This window comes from Oryzias latipes, chromosome 16, assembly GCF_053564925.1.
Source record: "Oryzias latipes strain Hd-rR chromosome 16, Olatipes_Hd-rR_3.1".
In the NCBI taxonomy this organism is placed as follows: domain Eukaryota; kingdom Metazoa; phylum Chordata; class Actinopteri; order Beloniformes; family Adrianichthyidae; genus Oryzias; species Oryzias latipes.
Genome location: NC_136252.1, coordinates 19,800,654 through 19,811,532, shown reverse-complemented (window position 1 = coordinate 19,811,532; position 10,879 = coordinate 19,800,654). Strand labels below are relative to the sequence as shown.

At 41.0% G+C, this 10,879-nt stretch overlaps 1 protein-coding gene across 1 annotated transcript; it reads right to left on the bottom strand.

Annotated features, from left to right (window-relative positions):
• Nucleotides 1–655: 655 nt before the first annotated feature.
• On the bottom strand, nucleotides 656–9,212 carry nradd (neurotrophin receptor associated death domain). The gene is made up of 6 exons (XM_011485202.4): nucleotides 8,821–9,212; nucleotides 4,357–4,489; nucleotides 3,929–4,282; nucleotides 2,378–2,582; nucleotides 2,158–2,300; nucleotides 656–1,652 (listed from the first exon to the last, which is right to left on the bottom strand). Exons 1-6 carry the CDS (start codon nucleotides 8,857–8,859, stop codon nucleotides 1,339–1,341), a joined length of 1,188 nt encoding a protein of 395 aa, XP_011483504.1. The 5' UTR covers nucleotides 8,860–9,212; the 3' UTR covers nucleotides 656–1,338.
• Between the last annotated feature and the right edge of the window lie 1,667 nt (nucleotides 9,213–10,879).

Sequence of the window (10,879 nt, the reverse complement as noted above, 5' to 3'; positions counted from 1 at the left end):
CAAAAAATGTCAAATTTTTCTTCAGTCTCTAATGCAGTTCAACCTTTAGGTTTCAAGCAAATACACAAGGATCTGTCAAATGTGACATTGTCACCCTTGTGCTATCCTCGGCACTTTAACATTGGGAGTTGGGTCATCTAGACCCACTAGACAGTGCTCTGAACCTTTTTTCTTCAAAGATTTGTGATCTTCACTGGTGTCCATGGATAACATGAAATCTTTCCACCTTTATCCACATTTGTTATGGTAGGGAGAACACGTCAATGTAGGGGTGGGGTCATCTCTGATAGCACAAGGGTTAATCAGAAGTTAAAGAGAGTGTTGCAATGTTTAAGCAATAAAAATATGGGCTTTTTTTCAACAATAAAGAGAAGCCTTGTTTTCACAAAAAAGAGCTTCTACTGATCATTCTCACTTGATTTTTTCTAAACCCCTCTGTAATGAGTAATACTAATGATTTAAAAAAAAAAAACACTTTCACATCTACAGTAATGTGAGAATTCAGAGCTGACATTGTAAACTCCCCACATGACAGCCACACAACTGGGAACCTGACTAGTTCTCAACAATTTTACTGACTTGTAGTTTTGAAATGCAGATGAAACCAACACAGTGGTTAGAATTGATCAAGAACAGATGAAATATCACAGAACGCTTCTTTTTTGTCTTTTATTAAAGAGTTGTGATAGTTGACTGGGGTTCGATTTCAGGGTAAAATAAAAAAGTACACAGCCGCCTTGTGGCTGCAGGATTTACAAAGACATATATATACAAGCCAAAAAAAAAAGCTTTCTGAGCAGTTCCTGTCTACACAGAGAATATGAAATGTGTGAATGAGGCTGGGAAAATACGAGTAGAATTTGAACCCCTGGCTGGATTTCTTGGGCAGACTGGGGTCCATCCTTTTTCCAAGATGCCACCTGTATCTGATAAAGTTCAATATCAATCTGTACTGTTCAAATGCTTGAGCCATGACTGACATGATTATATTATTAACATTATATGGTAATTGTGTATATAGTCAGAATAAAATGATATAACTGAAGATATTAGGGTGAATCCACCTCGTTTCAGATGACTGACAGTCCCGTAAAGATGCTTTGGTGGCAGTGGTGGATTTCTTCCTGCAGGTATGGACATTTATTCATGACATCAGAGTTCATTCAAAGGCAAATGCTCTCGTAACATGAAGGAAATTGAAGTCAAAAAAGGAATTTTTTTTTGACAAAAAGTTATTTTAAAAAATTATAATAAGTGGCAGCTTTTATAAAAAGTTGTAAACAGAGTGCTTCCCTTTTCATATCAAAGTTTCATTGAGAAGAGCCGACCGACCCCCTGTCAGACCACAGACACGCCCTGAGAGGGGCAGGTAAGAGCTGTCACCACGTCGGGCCTCTCAATGCGGGCCAGCGCGGAGCACAGCAGTCCCAACGACGAGCCTTCTTTCTGAGCCCAGTCAGACAGCAGCGTGTGCACCGGGGCCTCCCCGTGCCCGAAGGGGTCCAGCTGCTCGGACTCATAGCCCAGAGCCAAGCCCAGGTGCCTCCATCCCCGGCCGCTACCCTCTTCTAAAAGGCGCTCCACCTCTTCCTTTCTATGGGGGGGCAGGTTGATGTACAGCCGATTGTCCTGTTTGCTGTTTCTTTTGGTACCTATAAAGAAGTTACATTATTTTATGTTCAGTTTTTAAAAATAAAGTCTGTCTTCCTTGCATGTAGATTTTCTTAATATGTACCATTAAATTTAGTTTTTACATATTAGGGGACACTGAAAAAAAGCCTTTTCCTGCCTTTTTTCTCATGTTAACAAATTTTTTTGTCCCTTTTCAGTAATGTATATATATATATATATTGACTTTTATTTCTCCCACAATGTTGTTCTCCGCACTTTAACCCATCCCCTATGGGGAGCAGTGAACTGTAGACTAGCTGCACTCGGGGGGCGACGGCTGGCTGGGGAGAGCGGGGATCGATCCTCCAACCCTTCGGTTATTAGACGACCCGCCTCAGCTAAACATCCACCCAATATATATGTTAATATATTAATAATAATATACTGGTAATCCAACTATTTTTCACTATTACCAGTTTTTGCCTTTTTTTTTTTTTTTTTTTGCACAAATTTGAACTTTTGCAATTGAGTCTGAGTCCAGTTTACCTTTACTGGGCTGATTGTCCTGCAGGCTGTAGGAGTCCAGAAAAACCCCGCTGTCACTTTGGAGCTTTTCTCCTTCTGGAGATGTTCCCAGCTCAGCTGCACGAGCCTTAGAGAGCGCCTGCTTCTGTTTGCAAGATCTCCAGCTAAGAAAAGCATCAAGAAGTTCAGTTGCTGCCAGTGGTCTATCCCTAAAGTCACACAGTAACCAGTGAACGTTTACCATTTATAGGCAACGTAAAGAAGAAGGCCGAGCACCACAGCAGCCAGAACTGATACGTAGGCCAGAATATTATTGCTGCCCGCCTCATCCTCTGGGGTCAATTTTCCCGATGCGGGGCTAGTCTCTTCCTCCACCTCCTTTACATTATGTTGTCCAGGTCGGTCTTCAGTGTCAGTAGGACGAGAAATAATGTGCAACCTCTTATCTGTTAAGAATAAGACAAGAAAAACATGTTAAGAAAAAAACAGAAATCTAGATATGATGAAAGCCTCAGTTTGGATCTTTGAACGTTTCATTGCGGCCTCATTCTTTCTTCTGCTGCATGCTTGATTCAGGATCAAACACTTTGCATACTGTGCTCATCCTGTCGGGGTCAAAGGGCCATGGCGTACAGGCTCTCACCGCATACAGATGACCTCATTCCTGGGAAGCAAATGCAGTGGGGGCAAGCGCATTAGCTGCTGGGGTCAGCAGCCTCTCTTAGCCATCAGCAACAGTTCACCTAAAAACCTGTCAAGCACGTATCTATTGAACTACAACACTTAAAGTGGATTTTTTTCTTCCTCATCATGTTTCTCAGCAGAGTGCTCAGAGTTTGAGGTGTGGATACAGGTGCTGGCCACATGACCTCCCGCTCCACATCCTCTCTTCATTTAGCCCCGTCTTTTATCTTTTTAAATCCTGCTCCTGCCATCAGACCTTTAGAGAATAAATCTGGCACTCTTTTACATTTTTCTCATAGTAAGAAAAATGACTGCAAGGCAAAAAGCTGCAGGGATTTCAGCACTGTCTAGCATCCTTAATCTCTCTCTGACGCAAAGATGAATACAAATCAGACCTTTTAAGATGTGTTAAATAAGAAGATCACATCTGAAAAACATATGTTGCTCCAAAGGGAGCAATCTGTGTTCAGCTAGGGAGAATTATATGTCAACAAAAATATAGAAAAGCTCACAAACTTTTGTTAAAAGTACATTCTAGTGCAAATGTATAAGCTGCATTAGTATCATGGATGAAGGAAGATTTTGCAAGTTGTCTTCCAGGACAGGGGACGCTTTAACCTATCATTACATGGTTTGGGCTTGAGACTATGGTCTCTTTGCTACTCTGTGCCACATTGCCTCATTACAGGACTTTTTTGGAGGCACCTTGACACATACACTAGTCTGACTGCACTTCAAACCCTCTGTGCCAGAGGGTTTTACTGAGAATTAGCAGCACTGAGGTCGGGGTGTAGTTTCCATCAGCAAACGTTCAGTTTTCTGCCACCAGTTTCTCTGTTTTGCTCGGATCGCATATGTTAAGGCATCCTGCCGTACATGCGTGACTCAACTTTTCCAGTTGCTGCCTGCAGTCATCTGCTCAAACAATCTATTTTGTTCCCTGAATTGGATTCACCTGTTTCCACACCTGATGTTCAGGACTGAGAGCTTTTCTCTACAAAAATAAACTTGTTGAAATCTCCTTCTTGAGTCCAACCATCAAACACTGCCATGACAGAGACAACCGCTTCCGTGAAGCGTTCAGCCGGAGTTTCCGGCTGACACTCACCCATGCAGAGAGTGTCGAAGGAGGGATTACAGGATCGGATCTCCACCTCGCTGTTAGAGCACTGAGTGCAGGTCTGGCAAGGCTTCTCGGCCGAATCCACTTCTGAGAAGGTCCCTGGGCTGCATGTCTGGCACACAGTATCTCCCTGAATGCCACACTCCTGAACGACCCCCGTACCCTTCATGCACTTGGAGCAAGGGGCACACACGCTTTGCTGGGCCAAAAAGAAGAAGCCGTCGTCACATTCACATTCTGTGTTTCTAGTGGCTGAACAGGGGCGCAGAGTAGGAACTCCGAGTGGGCAATTGCTGCACGGAAGACAACGACCAAGGCCTTGAGATTCAGAAAATGTTCCTAGAGAGAAGATTACAAAATCAGCTTCAGTGTAGACCCATTAGAAATACATTGCTTAAACTTTCAGTGCTTACCCCGTGGACATGGGGAACATTTGGTATCCTCCTTCCCACACTTTTCCAGAACTTCATAGCCAGCAGGACAGGGACTGCAGCACTGTCCTGCTTCAGTGAACTTGAGAGTGGAGCAGGCATTCACAAGAGTGACCTAAAGGAAACATGAAATTATAAAATCCTATTAAACAACACCTACAATCAGTTTACAAAAAAAAAACTCCACAAATTCTTAAATGTGTTTATTATAAGTGTCTAGAAATGTTTTAGATACGTAAAAAAAAAGGGGTTTGTACGACACTAAACCACCAACACCCCACCCCTACAAGAAATAGAGAAAATGTGAATTCTTGCCTGTAATTTTCTTTTATTTTCCTCGCTTTTAAGTGCCTGAGTTTGTGTGTGTGTGTGTGTGTGTGTGTGTGTGTGTTTGAGTGCAAGTGTGTTTCAGAGCCGTGAGGGCTACAACTGACATTCCTAACAGCTTGTGCAACGAGTTGGTGTCTCGCAAAAAGTGGCTAATGACTTTGGATCGCAGGATTGAAACAGAAAAATGAGCGAACTAAGTGATCAGAAAAAGCAGGCCAGAAGAAGTCAAGAAGATCCTCCATCTTTCCATTCATTACAAAGACAGTGAGGATGACATTTTAACTTTTTGAGCTAAAACAGTGATTGGGGAAGGGGCCGGGCAAGAGTGTCAGTTAACCAAAGGTGCCCAGCATGAGCGTCCATTTGGCTGAGAGGGGGTCTTTGAAGTCCACAGACCCTGCAGGTGTGTCTGTGAAGGTCAGTATTTCACTAACACCCATTCTCAAGGCTCAACACAGTGGTATTTAAAATATGTCTGCATTTAAAGGAGGCCTTCTCTGCCTGGGGCCTGACAAGAGCAAACAGATGTTTAACAACTAACCTCCTGCTAGGGGGAAAAGTAACAGTAAAACTGCTCACTGATGGCTCTCCTGCTCTCTGGTGTGGCACTTAATTTGTGTGAAACACTAAACCCCAAAACAGAAGTGCAGTAGAAACTGATGAGCCCGAAACAAAACAATAAACTGCTAAACACGGCTTTGAAGATAGGCTCGAATCAATCTAAAGTCAACAGCCAGTGTTCCTGTTCTGTTTACAGAGGTGCCGATGAGATCCGGGCGGCAGACACAGAACCCATCAGAGGAATTTGGGCAACATGGTGGCTGGGAAGCATGAAGAAGCGGAGTGTGACCAAATCTGAATCATAAAAACTTCATGCAAAAAAAAGCAGTGAGAGACTCTTGTAGGTCCTCTTTATTTGACAAATGATGCCTTTCCTAACATTTACTAACCTTTTTAACTCCCAAGATATACTTAAATAAATATTTGGTGATAGTGGCTCTGTTTACATCCCCGTGCAGCTTGGATGTCTGGTATGTTACGGTGCCTGTTTGCACCTCTTACAGTTTAGGAGCAGGAACCACTCCACGCTTGGCACTTCACCCTCTGAGGCTCTGTGTCAACTCAAACACTATCTGAAATTATGATTGGCACCAGGTTTCACTAAACAGCAAGTTAACAAGCTCTACTCTGTGTGCAGAATGAAGCTACCTTACAGAAGGATATTAATGTACTTTTAATGACAGCATGACATGGAAAGCTTTTAATACACTTGTCACAAGCATCAAAAACACTACATTTAGTCATGTAAATCAACAGCACATCATGAAAAAGGTAACGAAGCTGACCAATGTTTCACAAGGTGATGGTGGTAAAGTGTTATGGCATAATAGCTGGAAATAGTCTCTTCCAGCTTTGTGCTATGTTTAGAACATGAAATAAATTGTCCAGTTCCCATAAAAGTTGGATACCTTCCTGCACCGTGAATTCAAATGTCCTACAATGGAAACGAGAAGGAAGAGTAACTCAAACCAACTTGGTGGAGTTTTCTTTAGTTTTCTACTGCTTAAAACCAACATATAGACATCTACATGCAAGACCGGGCATTGATACCCCCAAATGCTGGGACTGCCCCCAAAACGTAATGGCCTGCAACAATCCAAAATTAACTAAACATATTAAAAGTACGTAAATAAATTAACTCCACAAAAAAAAACATCCATAAATACAAAGAAACTAAATTTAAAAAAGAAAAAAAAAAGACAAAAAAAAGGTTGGACAAACGAACAGGCAGACAAATGGACAGACATAAAAAGAAAAAAGAAAGATAAAAACAAAAAATAAATACAGCCTCAACACTGTATAAACCAGTGTCCCGCTTGTTCCTGTCCCAAGCTTGGTAAATGTAGAGGATAGTGTCAAGAAGAGCATTCAACATGAAATTTATAAGAACTAACAAATGATAAGATCTATAAGAAGTGATCGGATCATAGCATGGTTTTCTCAGCATTTTAAAGGCTTGGAAGGATATGACACCCTAAACCTTCTGCACATCCAGATTACCCCACCCCCTGATATTCTACCTGGACCCTCATGTGGCTAGGTAAATCCAAGCCTGTCTACAAGGTATGCCCCCTTTTTTCTCTCTTTGGAGATTTGTTAAATAAACTCACAGCTGACATGAAGTCATTTGGCACCAAGTTCTTTTTGCTTCTGCCTCGCATGTCTTAACCTTAGATCTAAATTTTCCATCAACTTTGATGAAAACTGAACGAACTGTTCCCCTAAGACCACAGAGGCTTAACTGAAATCTCATTAAAACTTCTTTTAACTGTACATAAATTAAATGTGGCTTCACATGTTAACAGTTATGTGAATACGACCTTTAAGAAATGAGCAAACTAGGAAGAATTAAGTCAAGACTGCTCGGTTTGCTACAGTGCTTTGTCATATGCTTTTGTTTTCAAGCCCGTCTGCTGTGAGCCTCACAATGTCCGTTCTTATCTGTCGTATCCCAGGTTCTACGTCTGAAGAGAAGGGAACTGCGGTTGTTTTTTTCCATTTAGGTAAGAAGCTGCAATCTAAAGGGATTCCCCGGTGAGAACAGAGGGACCACCGAGGAGTTCTGCTTTCAATGGGCCTCTTAGCTCCACGGCTGCCGCAGTCACTCAGTCATCGCAGATCAAACACAGACACCCCCCACTTTAGTCTTCTCAGTGCTTTAAACTTTTTTTTTTTCCTAAAGTGAAAGCATGTCTGAAAGCTAGAATTTCCAAAGTTAATCTAATCTGTGCGAATATAAACACACAAGAAGAATGTAATGACAATGTGACTGAACTTTCAGATCAACAAACAGTGGATGGAACTAAAACCTTTGATCAGAACCGTCTGCAAGCACAAAGAACAAGTTCAGGAATAAAAACGTTAAGATTTAAAACCCAAAATGCATCTGTGCATTTGAACAAAGTCTTGTAAAATGATTCAGTTCTGAGTTGATCAGGAAACTTGCTCCCAGATTGAAGATTAAAATAACTGTGGTTAGAGACTAAAGGCCCCCCCCAGCACACAAACACATGAGGGGTTCATGATAATTGCTTTGCTCCGGATATCCCATCAGTACTGCCTGCTCAGCCACAATTCACCAGAAATTGCCATGAGCAACAAATGCGGCAAAGCAGGCAGTGAGCTACAGGAAATGTGCCCCTTAAAAACAGCTACGGATAAAAGATTTGATGCAAAAGCTGTCTGTCATCCTGTGAGGACTCAATTATTTGATTGAACAATCGATATTTTTCCTAATCTTGATTTAGATTAGAAATATTTTGACATCACAGATGTACAAACAAAGAAAAATGTGCGTCTTTTTAGGAGGTGAGGTATTATTGGTCCAGCAAAGGTGACTTTACTGTGAGGAGCAGGTCTGAACAGGAGAACATGCCCCAAGGGCCTGAAGGGTTTTTTTTTTTTTGAGAATGAGTGTCAAATTATTTTCTGGCTGTGGAGGCAAGAGCTTTCCTTTTCATCCTGATCCTGGGTTTATCATACGCTGTCAATGGCAAAACTAAAATTTGCTAAAAAAAAAAAAAAAAACAACAGCAGAAGCACTCCATTACCTTTGTACTGCAATGGTCTCGCTTTCGCTCTCCTTTTTTCTTCGTAATTTATTATTATTACTATTATTTACTATTATAATTTGTTTTTTTTAATAAAATGTGTCAAGATTATGTAAAAAAAGGGGCCAGTCTCCATTTAATGAGCTGCAAACAGAAGAAAAAAGAAAAAAAGTCTTATCCCACCTCTGTGTATGGGCCAAAATGTTGGCCTCCATAAAAGCCATAAAAGTATTCATCTTTTTTTAAAAGAAAAACCTACAGAGTACATTTAAACAAATCCCACCTCTTATTCTATTGTTATTTTGGCAACAGCTGAGTCTCAACTATCACAACAGCCATTATCGGGGCTAAGGGATAGACTTAGATGTTTTCCTTTGGGAACAATGAGGCTGGAGAGGCAGGAAGAGTTTTACCAAAGCCTCTTTAATTTGAGAGACAAAAGAAAAAATCTGTTAATCCAACACGAGTCAATGTGCAGGAAAAGCCTTAATTAACCGTTACTTACCTCCAACAACAGAAGCGCGCAGACGGCGACTCGCTCCATAGCTTCAGACTCCAAGATCCTTGACTTTGAACTAACACGGGAACGGGGACCCCACTCTTGGCTTCCAGTAATGGCATAAAAAGTCCAAACTCTGGCACAATGCAGCCTAATTAAAAAAGCCAGCTTCCCATCAAACGTGCTGGTTCTGCATTTCGGAAAGTGTCCATTTCTGACGTTTTTACGCACGACAGAGCGGTTTCAAGATGCGAAAAATCCGAGCATGCATATCTGTCTTTCAATATATTCCTCTGTACAAATGAAGCTTAACAAAGTTTCCTCTGTTTCAGCTCACGGGATACACAGGCTCCAGCTTCCCCGCAGCTCTGCAATAGCAAAGAAGGGCAGTCTCTCCTGCGCTTTTTTTCCTCCTCCCAGGCAGGCGCTCTCAGACGGGCTCCCTGATTGGCTGCATCCTGCAAAACGGTGAAGGTCAAAAACCAAGAACTGCTTATTAATTCAAGAAACACGTGTGGTTTTTTTTTATTTGCACCCTCCTGACAGCAATAATAGGATAGTTAAATGATGTTGAAATTCATTAAATGCAGGGTAGGGAAACGTTTGGAGAAAGAGGCAGATTTCTTTTTTTACAAAACTATGATGCAAATTTGTGCACAAAGAATTTTTTTAAACAAACTTGAGCAATGAAATCTGTTCCATATTACCTCCTAATTAGTTTAGACCACAAAGAATGGAATACTGTCCCTCAGACTATCAGAACAGTTACCACATACAGTCTGTTTAAAAAGCACATCAAAAACTTGCTCCAAACACAGCAAAATTGTTTACATTAAATTATTATATGCCTCTCCCCTTTGTCTGATCTATGCAAATACATGTGCCTTTTATATTCATTTTAATGTTTCATTAATGACACTTATGGGTATTTTAAACGATGGTCTTATAATTGCACTTGCATTGGAGATAATTTTTATTGATATTTTTAATTGCCGTTTTTGGATTTTTAGACAATTTTAATATTTGTCCAGGGACTACAGATGAAAAAACGTCATTGGGGTAATTCTGACACATTGCATGCTTCTAATGTGCACTGTCCCTGTGACATAAAACATGAAAATTAAATTGAAACAGTTTTCAAACACATAACATTTTTACCAGGCTGCACGGTGGCGCAGTGGTTAGCGCTCTTGCCTCACAGCAAGAAGGCCTCTGGTTCAAGTCCCGGCTGGGGGACCTGAAAAACGACATCAACGGGGGACCTTTCTGTGTGGAGTTTGCATGTTCTCCCCGTGTATGCGTGGGTTCTCTCCGGGGTCTCCGGCTTCTTCCCACCGTCCAAAAACATGCTTCATAGGTTAATTGGCAATTCTAAATTGTCCCTAGGTGTGAGTGTGAGAGTGAATGGATGTGTGTTTGTGGACATTCTACCCTGCGACAGACTGGCGACCTGTCCAGGTTGTTCCCTGCCTTCGCCCACAAGTGGCCGGGATAGGCTCCGGCAGCCCCGTGACCCCAAAAGGGAAAAACGGTTAAGAAAATGAATGAATGAATGAATAATTTTCAGACTGAAATCTCTCATTTATCTTAAAGAACAGATTTTACAAATATTCTTTAAATTCTGATTTTTCAAAAGTAAAATGCTGAAACACTCGTGCACTGCTTTAAGCTGTAAGTATTATAGTCCATTTTGACCAAAAATCTTTCTTGTTTGAAGAGTTTGTGGTCAACTAAAAGTACAGAATAGAAATCAAAAAGACTAGCTGAACATCTGACTCATTATTGAATAGATTCAGTGCATATTGAATGAATACAGTGGGTAGTTAAAAACACACAACCTTTTTTAATATAATGCAGAAATCATAATCATGGAGTTTAACAATTAAGGCACAAGCTTATAGCCATCTATGAAAAATGAAAGGTCCAAAGTAATTTTGTGGATACATTTATCCATACTTCATCAGGAAAACAGCGTTGCTCTTTTCCTGAAATTGTGTCACAATGTGTTTTAAAATGTTAAATATACAGAATGTCCCTAAACTAAACTGCATCCACCATAAAGTCT